The following is a 14,623-nucleotide window of genomic DNA, read 5'->3' as shown; positions in this document are numbered from 1 at the left end:
CCCCCGCCTTGCCAGAGCAGAGGATTTCCCTAAGACGTGCCGTGCCTTGTCAGAACAGAGGGTTTTCCTCGAGACCCCCCTGCCTTGCCAGAGCAGATAGTTTCCCTCCAGACCCCGCCTGCCTTGCCAAAGCAGAGGGTTTCCCTCCAGACCCCCTGCCCTGCCTTATTGGAGCAGAGGGTTTCCCTCCAGACCCCGCCCTGCCTTGTCAGAGCAGCGCAGCCCTATGCCGCGCGGCGCGGCGTGGCGAGGTATGGAAGCCCCCCAACCCCCGCGGGCCACCCTGCAACCACGGCATGGTGCAGCAGCGTTGCGGCCCCCGTAGACCACGCCGAAGATGTGGCAAGGTGCGGTGGCGCTGCAGCCCCCGTAGGCCACGCCAAAGACGTGACAAGATGCGGTGGCGCTGCAGCCCCCGTAGGCCACGCCGGAGACGCGGTGGGTGGCGGTGGCGCTGCGGCCCCCGTAGGCCACGCTGAAGACGTGGCAAGGTGTGGTGGCGCTGCGGCCCCCGTAGGCCATGCCAAAGACACGGCAAAGTGTGGTGGCGCTGCGGCCCCCGTAGGCCACGCTGAAGACGTGGCAAGGTGTGGTGGCGCTGCGGCCCCCGTAGGCCATGCCAAAGACACGGCAAGGTGCGGTGGCGCTGTGGCCCACGTAGGTCACGCCGAGGATGCGGCAAGGTGCGGTGGCGCTGCGGCCCCCGTAGTCCATGCCAAAGACACGGCAAAGTGTGGTGGCGCTGCGGCCCCCGTAGGCCACGCTGAAGACGTGGCAAGGTGCGGTGGCGCTGCGGCCCCCGTAGGCCACGCCGAGGACGCGACAAGGTGCGGTGGCGCTGCGGCCTCTGTAGGCCACGCTGAAGACGTGGCAAGGTGTGGTGGCGCTGCGGCCCCCGTAGGCCATGCCAAAGACACGGCAAAGTGTGGTGGCGCTGCGGCCCCCGTAGGCCACGCCGGAGATGCGGCAAGGTGCGGCGGCGCTGCGGCCCCCGTAGGCCACGCCGGAGACGCGGCGGTATAATACGGCCTCGCGGTGGCCCCTGCGGGCCACCCCGCAGGTGCGGCGACGGATGGAGCTGCAGCCGCAGCCCCGGCAACCTCCCGCGATGCGGCGAGGGGCGGCGGCATTGCGGCCTCCCCGGGCCACGCCGTAGACGCCGCGAGGTGTGGAGGCACCACAGCGCCCGCGACCCACCTGTACACGGCGCCGTACGGAGCCGCGGTGCCAGCGTGCGTGACCGCGGTGGCCTCCGCAGCCGCGGCAACCTCCCGCGACGCGGCGTGGTGCGGCAGCGTTGCGGCCCCCATGGGCCACGCCGGAGACGCGGCGTGGTGCGGCAGTGTTGCGGCCCCCCCGGGCCACGCCGTAGACGCGGTGAGGTGCGGAGGTGCAGCAGTGGCCGCATCCCACCCCGCAGGCGCGGCGGGATGTGGAGGCGCATTAGCGCCCGTGACCGACCTTGAAGGCGCGATGAGGTGCGGGCCCGTGGCATCGCCAATGGCAAGCACCTAGGCCCCGCCCACGTGCTGAGCCGCAGCAGCCCCCGCGGCCCCTCCCACAGACGCGATGAGGGCCGGCGGCGTTGCGGCCCCCGTGGGCCACGCCGCAGACGCAGCGAGGTGAGGAGGCGCAGCAGCGCCCGCGAGCGACCTCGCAAATGCGGCGGCATATGGATCCGCAGCGCCCGCGACCCACCTTGCAATAGCGTCAGCGTGGGGGGGCGCCGCGGCGTCCATGGCGCCCGCGGCCCATCCCGCTGACGTGGCGAGGTGCGGCGGCGTTGCGGTCCCCGCAGGCCACGCTGCAGACGCGGCGAGGTGAGGAGCCGCAGCAGTGCCCGCGAGCCACCCCGCAATTGCGGCGGCATCCGCGGCCCGGCTCGCTGGTACGGCGAGGTGCGGATCCGCGGCGGCATCCGCGGCAGCATCCGCGGCAGCCTCCGTGGCCGAGCTCGCAACCACGGCGAGGTGCGGAGCCGCGGCGGCATCCGCGGCAGCATCCGCAGCAGCAGTCGCGGCCAAGCTCGCAGCCACGGCGAGGTGCGGAGCCACGGCGGCATCCGCAGCAGCGTTCACCGGAACGGCGAGGTGCGGCGGCGACATCCGCGGTGGCATCCGCGGCAGCATCCGTGGCAGCCACGGCCACAACAATGGCCGCCGCTTCCGGTGTCGCAGCAGAAATTGCGTCCGCTTGCGGCGCCCCACCAACATGTCCGCCACCTCCGGCGGCGCATGAAAAATGGTGCCGACTTCCAAATTGGTGGGCGGCGAAATGGCGGGAATCCGCCGGTGCCACGTGGAGTGTGGGCCGGGTGGGTGCGTCCGCGCTCCCACCTCTGTAAGGGCGGCGGTGAGCTGCTCCATCGCCCGCAGGAGCAGTTGCGACCGCCCCTCGGCATCGCCCCCCGCCACCGGCGGTGGTGCGCTGGGACCCCCAGCCGCCGACACCACCTGCCCCGCCGAGTCCATCTCCACGGGGCCCGTCTCCGGGGCGTCGAACTGCCCCCGGGTCGCAGCCGGAGCTTCCCCGACGTCGTCAGCACTCTCCCGGCGTCCCGCTGGTGGATTCTTACGCCGCCCGCCCGATTGAGGCATAGCGACGGCAGCGTAAACACTCCTGACACCATTTGTAAAGGAGTTCCCAACGACTCACTCGGAGGCTAAGGTAAGTTAAGGGCTTCTGCCAACGGTTTATTACAAATATTTAACAATACACAGGGGTGAACAACTTCCCAGGGGTTAGGGGTCCCGGGCTAGGTCCCGACACAGCCGGCTGCCCTGTGCTGTCTCCTCTGCGCCGGCCGTGGGATCAACCAACACAGCCGACCGAGGAGCGCAGCCACATCTCGCCTGGCACTGTGCTCTCCCCCTATCCCTACCCTCTTGCCCCTCGCTCCCCGTTCCCCATCTTCTCCGATCCTACTCCCCAGCTACGACCCCGCTTACGTCACGGGGTCCCCCTTTTATCCTTGAGGAGCCGTGACGTCACTCTGCTGCCCCGAGCGCATGACGTCACGTCATCGCCCTGGACAGCACAAGTGACGCCACTTCCCCATTCTACTCCTCTACAATATTATAAATCATGAACAAAATCCTAGTCTTCCCCATATGCTCCATGGGCCCAGACCAAAAAAAATCACTTCTTGGTACCACCTGAGGTGGCAGTCTGGCAATGATTTTTGTAATCCTCCATGTGTGTGGGACATATTCTGATATAACCTTTGTGAAGTGGCAGCTCAGTTGTAGTTACCATGACTTTAGGCGTCTGGAATGATGAAATGGGCATTATTACTGAAAAACTACCTAGACCAATGCCAGTTAGGTCACAAACTGGTCTTTATTAGTTTAAATACACAATGAAAATACAGGATAGTAAGGAATACCATAGTGAGGTAAGGAACTACTTGAATATAATCAACATTGACATTAACATATACTTAGTCAATGATACATATAATTCTATATATTGTTAGTAATGGGTATATGTGAAGGTTACATTGTTGTTATCAAGCTGTGTGTACTTAGATGGTGTTAACAAAGGTAAACAAGTCCAGAATCACGTGACTGTACCTGATGATGATTGCTTGTGTTGCAATCGAAACGTCGTATGCTATTATATAATTTTATTTTTTATTATGTCTACGTGACTTTACCGAAAAAAAACAAAGAGTGATTCCTGCAGTCACGAAAGCATCTAATCAAGTTCGAACCACCTTTACGGGAAGGTATGAAGTCTGTCTTTGTGTTTCTCTGCTGGTGTATCTGCCTTTGTGTCTTGACTTGGTGTTTGTATCGCTGTGTTGTCCATGCCTGTGTTTGTGCCTTGTGTCTCCGAGTGGGCGCTGCGACAGCCTCCGCAGCCCCCTGTGTGACAACTCTTGCCCGCTACCCGCACCGTCCATTGATATGTGCTCTCTTCATGCTAATTTTTTGTCCCATTGTCTCTGAGCCCCAGCCCCACCATCTCTGTTTATTTAAGGCGTCGTCACAGAGATGTGGCTTTACTTCTTCACTGTGTGCCTGTCTCTCCCCATGTCTCTTTACGGTCTGTGTTCCATCACTCTCTTAAAATTCACACTTAACTTACAATTTAGCAATCTTTGAAATAGCGTAATCTACTAGACCATGCGTTAATTGTGTTTTAACCGACCGTCTGCGTTGCTTGATATAGTTTCCAAATTTTGCTAAACCCTGTTTGATTTAGTGTGCCCCGTCTCTCTGTGTCCCCTGGTGTGTCTGTGTAAATTCCCTCTACTTAAGGTCTGTATATATATCTGCGGTTGTGTTTCCTCTCTCTCTTAAATTTAGCTCTTCTGTACCTGATGATTGCTTGTGTTCCAATCGAAACGTCGTATGCTATTATATAATTTTATTTTTTATTATTTCTACGTGACTTTACCGAAAAAAAAACAAATAGTAATTCCTGCAGTCACGAAAGCACCGAATCAAGTTTGTCAATGGTCCTCAGTGTCTCATCCAGGTGAACTATGTCGTTCATATGAGTTGCTTCCAACCAGGACAGGAAACCATCCCATGTCAGTCGCATGAGAGCCTCATACAGGCGTTTGTGTCGTCACACTGCCCTGTTGTACTTGCGGCTATCAATAAAGATATAAAAAATCCCTCTGAACATTTCTAGCTATTCCAAGTAGGAAGTAGTATGTAGACTTATGTGGCTTTACCTATTATGAAACATGAGTTGTCAAACTCGGCATGTAAAATGTCATTTTGAGAAAATCGCAATGCCATTTCTGGCATTGTGATGCTAGTAGCAACGAAATTTGAGAGTTATACTTGTGTTCCCCCTCTTATTGCCATGACAGCAAAGTAAATAGCCATATATGAATAAGCTAGACATCTTCAGAGAATAAGCTTTTCAATGAAAACAAATGCATTTCAACTAGGTTATTTCTTAAAATGCTGAGACAAATTGCGATTAAATATGCTGAAAAACGCGAATTTAAGGCTTTGTTTACTTGGCGAAATTTGTATAAAATCGTAAAAACGAACTATTTGTAAAATAGAGTGAGTTTTTTATGATTTCAATCAATTATTACTACCAATAACAAAGTTATAATAATGTTATTGGTAATAACAATAAAGTTCATGGTAATAATTTATGAAAGTTTACAATTTATAGAAGCAAAATATAAAAAAATATATAAAAATTGACAAACTGAACAAATATCTTGACTTAAAGCTTGCGTGACTACAGGAATTCATATTCTTTGGGTCTTTCGGTAAAGTCACTTAGGTTCAAAGAAAATAACAAAAATCTATGTTTCGATCGCAACACAAGCAATCGTCATCAGGAAAAAAAGAGGGCAAATTTTTTGTTATTTTATTTTAACCTAAGTGACTTTACCGGAAGACCCAAAGAATATGAACAAAAATAATTATTTTTGCCTGTAGTCCCTGAACGATACAGAGGGTAAAGTTAGCACTGTAGATATCTTTACTGAACAGAAATTGCCTCACCTGCCAGTAAAGGATCATGAGCAAACAAGCTGCTATAAACAGAAAGAAACAGATAGCGCCAATCTATTCCAGACTTAACTAAGTCACTTAAATTGAAGAACAAGCGTGAATAAATGCAAGAATGTATGAAATACGTGCCTTGGGGACAAACATTCATTTTGAAAATTATATGTCCTAATTAACCGCAGAGGTGTTGGAATGTTTTATTTGTAAAGTCCAGGCAAATAGGCGTGATTGCGATAGGTGCAAAAACAGGTTTGCTGCGAGAAAAATTAAACCGCTGCTCATTTGGAAAGGTTATCACATATTATTTTACTTCTGTTGGTGTAACAAATAAAATGGCACAATTGAAGTGTTGCCACCTTGGGTGGTACCGATCTGGCCCAAGGACTAGTAATGCCTTTGAGTTTGTGGATCGGGTATTTGGCGATTGCAGCTATTTTCAAGAATGTAACCTTCGCGATGGGTAAGGGTTTGCTGTATTGTATGTGGGTGTGATGTGTATGTTGTGGATGGTTTTACTGTGCGCAAATGATTGACTATATGGTGACCGTGTACTGTGTGCGCAATGTGTATGTGTGTATGTGAAGTGAGTTTAGTGGTTGTGATGTGTGAATAGTGTATACAGTTAAAACAGCTATTTTAAAAAGAGATTGGGGAGCATGCAGACCAAGCCACACAGAAGCCACTTTAAAAGTACATGGGAGGTCGCTTAGTGCGACCCCGTCGAACGCTGATTTGTTATGGTGCTCTTTGCCCTGGAGAAATATTTTACAACGAATAATACAATCGAAATATCTATAAAGGGCTTGCGAGTGAGAACATGCAGCAGGGCTGACTGCTATCCGCCCCCATCATTCACTCAGCCAATGAGAATAACGTATGCTGAGCCAACCACCATTCGATTATCATGATTCGTAGTCACGATTACATTTTTAAACCATCGATTAAATAAATCATGAGAACAGGACAATCTCAGGCCCTACCTAAAAGAAACCTCACCAAAACAATTTTGACGAAAAGCATCACTAAGATCACAAAGGTCCTGGAGCTCTTCTCTGAGAATTAACTGGATTGGGAGTGCAGCAGCTCCTCAATAATCTCCCACTGATGCCTTGTAGGTGTACAGTAGAATGCACTTGTGTGTATAGTACATAATACTGTTATTATAATACTTTATTTTATTTATGAAATGTTTTCCATCTGCATTATTATTAGCATTATTATTAGCATTATTACAGATACCCCAATGAAGCCCTCGTATATTACTCAGAAAATAATGCTGTCGGGAACGTATCCCCATGTTGTATACAATGGTATAATGACCCCTTTTAACACTGATTCGATTTGTGCTCACTTCTCCAAGAATGCATCTTGAGCTTTAAGTGAGGTCTATAATGTAAAATAAAATTTATACCTACGTGACTTTACCAAAAGAACAAAATAGTATGGATTCCTGCAGTCCCGAAAGCTTCAAATTAAGATGATCAAATTATATTTCTAGAATATGAAAAAGTTGACAATATTTCATTAACACTACACTGAAATAAAAAAAACCCCATCAGAATTACTAAAAGCTCATCTGTCTGATTGACACCTACAGCTGCATGCATTCTTGTAACAAGCCTATAAATAAGGTGATCTCTGTGGAGATTCTTTGTTTCACTTTCCTGTATACAAATCTTTCTGGACTCCTACTTTGCATTGTCCAAAAAGTCCATCCAAATTTCCACATCCAAATACTTTTTGGGGTCATCTCGCTTTCCCTCACAGTCCAAATTTTCCTCCTGCTTCAAAATGCCTCCATCGACCTGTAAGTTAGGTCCTGGATTCAAATCTTCGTCTTCACATTTCAACGTCACTTCTTCACATTGAAACTTCTCTTTGTCACATTCCAGTTTAACTCCTGGCCACGTTTCAAAGGGGGAATTTTCTTCTGGTTCCTGTTTTATGAGAGATGGGTTAATTGAAGCACTTTGACGTGTAGATTTCACATTCAACTCCAAGTGGATCTTCTCATGACTGTTTCGGACTTCTGACCGTGGAAATGCCTCTCCCCACACAGGGTACGTCAAAGGCATTTCACCTGAGTGTATTTTCTGATGTCTGTTAAGATGTGATGATCGTGAAAATGCCTTCGCACACACTGTGCACCTGAAGGGCTTTTCACCTGTGTGTGTTCTCTGGTGAATAGGAAGATATGCCGACTGTGTAAATGCCTTGCCACACACATTACACTTGAAGAGCTTCTCAACTGTGTGAGTTTTCTGGTGAATATAAAGAGATCCTGAATCTGTAAACGGCTTCCCACACACAGTGCACGTAAAGAGATGTTCACGAGTATGTGTTTTCTGATGCCTGTCAAGATGTGAAGACCGTGAAAATGCCTTCTCACACACAGTGCAATTGAAGGGCTTTTCACCAAAGTGTGTTTTCTGATGTCTGTCAAGATTCGATGACCGTGAGAATGCCATCCCACATACGGTGCACTTGAAGGGCATTTCGCCTGTGTGCGTTTTCTGATGTCTGTTAAGATGTGACGACTGTGTAAATGTATTCCCACACATTGTGCACTTGAACGGCTTCTCACCTGTGTGTTTACTCTGGTGAATCAGAAGAGATCCTGAATGTGAAAATCCCTTCCCACACACAATACACTTGAATGGGTTTTCCCCAAAGTGTTTTTTCTCATGTTTGTTAAGATTCGATGCCCGTGAAAATTCCTTAACACACACACTGCACTTGAAGAGCTTCTCTCCCGTGTGTAATGTCTGATGTCTGTCAAGGTTTGATGCCCGTGAAAAGGCTTTTCCACACACTGTGCACTTGAACAGCTTCTCGCCAGTATGTGATGTCTGATGCCTATCACGATGTGATGACCTTGTAAATGCCTTCCCACACACAGAGCACTTGAAAGGCTTTTTGCCAGTGTGTGATTGCAGGTGTTTCTTCATGTTTCCCATCTGGTCCATGCTGTATAAACAAAGGACGCTTTGGTCCTTTTTAATTCCAGTCTGTGCCGAGTCTCTCTGCTCCATGTGATTCTGCAGATACATATCACATACGATATGACTACACATTACACACTCACACAGTACATTGCACAATCTCAATCACTCACTATCGATCACAATGTATATGCAGCAAACCATTCCATTCTGTGAGATTAGCTATCGCAGTTTTGCCCCAAATTGATTGAGGTACAGTTTGCCGATTGCGCCCCCTGTGATTTGACCATTCGCTGTTGACCGTAAGATTCGTGTACAAATCGTAACTGTAGTCCTCCATATTGTCTCCCAAGTAGTCTAGTGCGAGTCCCAGATCACATGGCGTTCCCATTCTCCAACAATGACGTTCAGCCGCCCGCAATTTTTCTTTCTGTTAGTGTACAATACTGTACATAAATTGTAACTGTACTTCTCGCAATGCTGCTGCCGCGGATGAAAACGTGTACAGTCATGCAGACCAAGCCACAAGTTATATTTAGCACTAGAAAAAATGAATCATTCTTGATTTGAAGCTTTCGTGACTTTCCCACCTGATGATGGACGCTTGTGTTGCGCCCAAAATGTCGTGATTTATTTTATTTTATACCTACGTGACTTTACCGAATATTAATCATATTTTACATTTTGACTTAAAGCTTTCGTGACTGCAGGAATTCATATTCTTTGGGTCTTTCGGTAAAGCCACGTAGATAGAAAAATAATCAAATTAATAAAAATAATAACACTATCACGACGTTTCGATCGCAACACAAGCAATCGTCCTCAGGTAAAAAATCTAGCGGTGGAGCTGCTGAGGCAGGAAAGAAATACGTCGGGAGCGCTGCTAAGGCAGGGAGTGTTAAAGATTTGAGATGGGTGTAGCCCAAGGGTCAGTGGGCGGGGCTAGAGATGAAATTTGCTCGGACAGGGTTTGTGAACATAAGGCAGATCTGAAACATGGTAGGACCAATACCTCAGCCGTGGATGATCATTATTTTAATGCTGTGGGCACACACGAAATTGATTTTGCCAAGACGAAGGTACTCTGTAAACCCATTGGGGCTATCAGCAAAGATTCGTTCATGAAGCCATCCAGATATATAAACACAGACACAATTTCAACCAGAAGATGGGTACAAACTGAGCAATCATTGGAAGGACGTTATTAACCAGCTAAGGTCATAACTGGTGGTGTTGTTCCCTTCCTACCTACCTATGTGAGCAGTTATTTTCGACTCTGAGTTACACAGCCACCGTTAGCTGTGTTAGTAATTGGCGGCTTGCCATCCGTTTCCACCTCCATGTGGCAATGGCTCGTTCCGAGCTCTCTCCGAGTTTACATTTACAAGCAAATTTCTTACATTGACATGCTAATCTCTCACAATACAATGGCCACCCCCACAGCTTGGTTTGTCAAGATTTATCCGATCTTACATTTACATGCAAATTTCATCTCTTGCCCTACCCACTAACCCTTGGGCTACACCCTTAGCAGCGCTCCCGACGTATATTCTTTCCTGTCTCAGCAGCTCTCCAGCTATATTTTTCACCTGATGACGATTGCTTGTGTTGCAATTGAAACGTCGTGATATTGTTATTATTTTTATTAATCTTATCATTTTTCTATCTACGTGGCTTTACCGAAAGACCCAAACAATATACTTTATATCAAAAATACATCCTGTTTAATGTTTGGGTTGATGTAGTATAACATAAAATAAACGGAGGGGGATGTTGTATTACGAACCGTGAATCAAACCCGAGATTTCCCCACAATGGACTTGCTGATTGCGGCTATTTTCAAGAACATAACCCCCCGCGACGGGCAAGGGTTTGCTGTACACAGAAACAAAGATTGTCCATATAGCCTTCAACACACTGTTATAGCAAGTGCTGTTAGCAAGCATCCATCAAAGCTGAGCACAAGATGAGGGGGTTGTGGGCCAGCACCAAGCCCGGCCACTTTGTATCCCAAGATTTCATTTTACATACTAAACCTGGTACCCATTTTAGGCCGAGTCGACCTAGTGAAAGTCTTGGGGTGTTTCAAATATTTGTCACATACAGTGAAGGAAAAAAGTATTTGATCCCCTGCTGATTTTATACGTTTTCCCACTGACAAAGAAATGATCAGTTTATAATTTTAATGGTAGGTTTATTTGAACAATGAGAGACAAAATAACAACAAAATCCAGAAAAACGCATGCCAAAAATGTTATAAATTGATTTGCATTTTATTGAGGGAAATAAGGATTTGACCCGCTCTCAATCAGAAATATTTCTGGCTCCCAGGTGTCTTTTATACAGGTAACGAGCTGAAATTAGGAGCACACTCTTAAAGGGAGTGCTCCTAATCTCAGCTTGTTACCTGTATAAAAGGCACCTGTCCACAGAAGCAATCAATCAATCAGATTCCAAACTCTCCACCATGGCCAAGACCAAAGAGCTCTCCAAGGATGTCAGGGACAAGATTGTAGACCTACACAAGGCTGGAATGGGCTACAAGACCATTGCCAAGCAGCTTGGTGAGAAGGTGACAACAGTTGGTGCGATTATTCGCAAATGGAAGAAACAAAAAGAACTGTCAATCTCCCTCGGTCTGGGGCTCCATGCAAGATCTCACCTCGTGGAGTTGCAATGATCATGAGAATGGTGAGGAATCAGCCCAGAACTACACGGGAGGATTTTGTCAATGATCTCAAGGCAACTGGGACGATAGTCACCAAGAAAACAATTGGTAACACACTACGCCGTCAAGGACTGAAATCCTGCAGCGCCCGCAAGGTCCCCCTGCTCAAGAAAGCACATATACATGCCCGTCTGAAGTTTGCCAATGAACATCTGAATGATTCAGAGGACAACTGGGTGAAAGTGTTGTGGTCAGATGAGACCAAAATGAAGCTCTCTGGCATCAATTCAACTCGCCGTGTTTGGAGGAGGAGGAATACTGCCTATGACCCCAAGAACACCATCCCCATCGTCAAACATGGAGGTGGAAACATTATGCTTTGGGGGTGTTTTTCTGCTAAGGGGACAGGACAACTTCACCACATTAAAGGGACGACGGACGGGCCATGTACCGTCAAATCTTGGGTGAGAACCTCCTTCCCTCAGCCAGGGCATTGAAAATGGGTCGTGGATGGGTATTCCAGCATGACAATGACCCGAAACACATGGCCAAGGCAACAAAGGAGTGGCTCAAGAAGAAGCACATTAAGGTCCTGGAGTGGCCTAGCCAGTCTCCAGACCTTAATCCCATAGAAAATCTGTGGAGGGAGCTGAAGGTTCGAGTTGCCAAACGTCAGCCTCGAAACCTTAATGACTTGGAGAAGATCTGTAAAGAGGAGTGGGACAAAATCCCTCCTGAGATGTGTGCAATCCTGGTGGCCAACTACAAGAAATGTCTGACCTCTGTGATTGCCAACAAGGGTTTTGCCACCAAGTGCTAAGTCATGTTTTGCAGAGGGGTCAAATACTTATTTCCCTCATTAAAATGCAAATCAATTTATAACATTTTTGGCATGCATTTTTCTGGATGTTTTTGTCGTTATTCTGTCTCTCACTGTTCAAATAAACCTACCATTAAAAATATAGACTGATCATTTCTTTGTCAGTGGGCAAATTTACAAAATCAGCAGGGGATAAAAAAAAAAAATCCCTAACTATATGTGGCTGTGAGCAGAAAATTAAGTGTTTACAGCAATCATTGCACAGGATGATAACTGCTGTACCACTACTCGCCACATTACAAATTCACATAAGACATTACAAATTCACATAGCCTTAACATACTTTTTCGGGACAAGTGCTATTAACGAGCACCTATGAAGGCCGGCATGGCACACTAGGGGATGGGTGACCAACAACGCCCAGTCGCCCTCGTCTCCCTAGTGACAATGTTTACACACCGCACCAGGCACTAATTTGAGGCTGAGTCGACCTAGTGGAGGCCCAGGACCGGTTCAGATAATCGTCAATGGTTTTGGCCGTGAGCAGGAATCGAATTGGGTCGCCGGGTTCGTTGTGCAGGGCATTAACCCCTAAAACTTCCGCTATGTATGTATGTATGTAAAACTTATTTCACACTGTACAGAGCTAACTGTGATCATTGCAAATGTGAGGGAAGGAACACAAACAGTTCTAAAGCAATGGCCAAAGGATTGGTCAACCTTAACCATTGGCCAAACTAAAGATTAAAACAATGTACACAATTTATACCCTTCGGCTGCTAGGCCAGAAGGCTGGCACAGTGGTAATAATTGTGTTTTACAGCAAAAGCAATTGGTTTCGATTCCTGACTCAGGGCACCTTTGCGCATTAAATTCATATTTGATCTCCCCTGTTAAGTACGGGTTGTTTTTCTCTCTTTAATATTTGCTTTCTTCTAAAAGCTATAAAAATATATACATTGTAATGGGCACATACACTAGCTCTGGATATGCCAACCTGCTTGCATGTGGAACGATACATATTCCAATAGTATCCAGGTGTAATGTCTCCTAAATTATACTCTGTACATATAAATAGTAAGAGAAGACTCCAACCATTGTGTACGTTTTAACTCAAATGGGTAAACTATTTTATAAACTACTAGCGGTAAGTACCCGGTGTTGCCTGGGTGAAAAATATATTTAAAAACTTTTCTTAAAAACCTTACATATACATACACAGACACTAAGCTATTGTGAAAGCCCGGTGGGCCATTTGTCCATTCCTCCACCAACAAAATTATAAGAGGCTTGTACAAGTACAAAAAGTTATAGAAAGTGTGGGGTAAATAGTTGATGTAAAAGGTTTCTGAAAATTGTCGACCCCCCCGGCTCAAAAAATTATCATTATCCCCGCGTAGGTATATATACCTACACACCCTACATACAACAGAGGAAGTAGTATCTATTGACCTATTGACTCTGTAGTTGTATCTACTGACTGTACAGTAGTATCTACTGAGCCAGTAGTAGCTACTGACTGTGTAGTAGTATTTACTGACTGCAGCAGTAACGACTGACCGTAGTAGTATCTATTGTGTAGTCGTATTTTCTGACTGTAGCAGTATTTACTGACCATAGTGGTATATACTGACTGTTTTAGTATCTACTAACTCTATATAGCATGATCTACCAGCTGAATAGCAGTATCTACTATGACTACAGCAGTGCATACCGTGTTGGGACCTGCTATGATTACAGCAGTGCATATTGTGGTGGTACCTGCTATGATTACAGCAGTGCATATTGTAGTGGTACCTATGATTACAGCAGTGCATACCGACTGTGGTGGTACCTATGATTACAGCAGTGCGTACTGAATGTGGTGGGACCTGCGATGATTGCAGCAGTGCATACTGACTGTTGTGGTACCTGCTATGACTACAGCAGTGCATACCTACTTTCGGTGGGACATGCTTTCCCGAGACCAGTGCATACTCACGGTGGTGGTACCTGCTATCACTACAGCAGTGCATACTAATTGTGGTGGTACCTGCTATGATGACAGCAGTGCATACTGACTGGTGATACCTGCTATGATTACAGCAGTGGATACTGTGGTGGAACCTGCTTTCACTACAGCAGTGCATACTGTGGTGGTACGTGCTATCATTACAGCAGTGCATACTGACTGATGATACCTGCTATGATTACAGCAGTGGATAATGACTGTGGTGGTATCCTATGACTACAGCTGTGCATACTGACTGTGGTGGTACCTGCTATTACAGCAGTGCATACTGAATGTGGTGGTACCTGCTATGATTACAGCAGTGCATACTGCTGTGGTGGAACCTGCTATGACAGAAGTGCATACGGACTGTGGTGGTACCTGTTATGATTACAGCAGTACATATTGTGGTGGTACCTGCTTTCACTACAGCATTGCATACTGCTGTGGTGGAACCTGCTGTTACAGCAGTACATACTAATTGTGGTGGTACCTGCTATGATTACAGCAGTACATATTGTGGTGGTACCTGCTTTCACTACAGCATTGCATACTGCTGTGGTGGAACCTGCTGTTACAGCAGTGCATACTAATTGTGGTGGTACCTGCTATGATTACAGCAGAGCATACTGACTGTGGTGGAACCTGCTTTCACTACAGCAGTGCATACTGTGGTGGTACATGCTATCATTACAGCAGTGCATACTGACTGGTGAT

General features: G+C 47.3%; 1 protein-coding gene across 2 annotated transcripts in view; it reads right to left on the bottom strand.

Moving 5' to 3' along the window:
* Nucleotides 1-2,668: 2,668 nt before the first annotated feature.
* Nucleotides 2,669-14,623, bottom strand: part of LOC116951882 (uncharacterized) — a 31,602-nt gene continuing 19,647 nt past the window's right edge. For both annotated transcript variants that reach the window (XM_032970691.2, XM_032970692.2), the window contains one exon: nt 2,669-8,524. In XM_032970691.2, the coding sequence (XP_032826582.1) occupies nt 7,175-8,518 (1,344 nt within the window). In that variant the 5' untranslated portion in view covers nt 8,519-8,524 and the 3' untranslated portion in view covers nt 2,669-7,174. The remainder of the gene's footprint in view (nt 8,525-14,623) is intronic.

This window comes from Petromyzon marinus, chromosome 44 (assembly GCF_048934315.1).
Source record: "Petromyzon marinus isolate PM22_M1 ecotype Great Lakes invasive population chromosome 44, UKy_Petmar_22M1.pri1.0, whole genome shotgun sequence".
NCBI classification, from domain to species: Eukaryota; Metazoa; Chordata; class Hyperoartia; order Petromyzontiformes; family Petromyzontidae; genus Petromyzon; species Petromyzon marinus.
The sequence above is the reverse complement of the archived record's forward strand: the minus strand, read 5'-3'. Positions and strand labels throughout refer to the sequence as shown.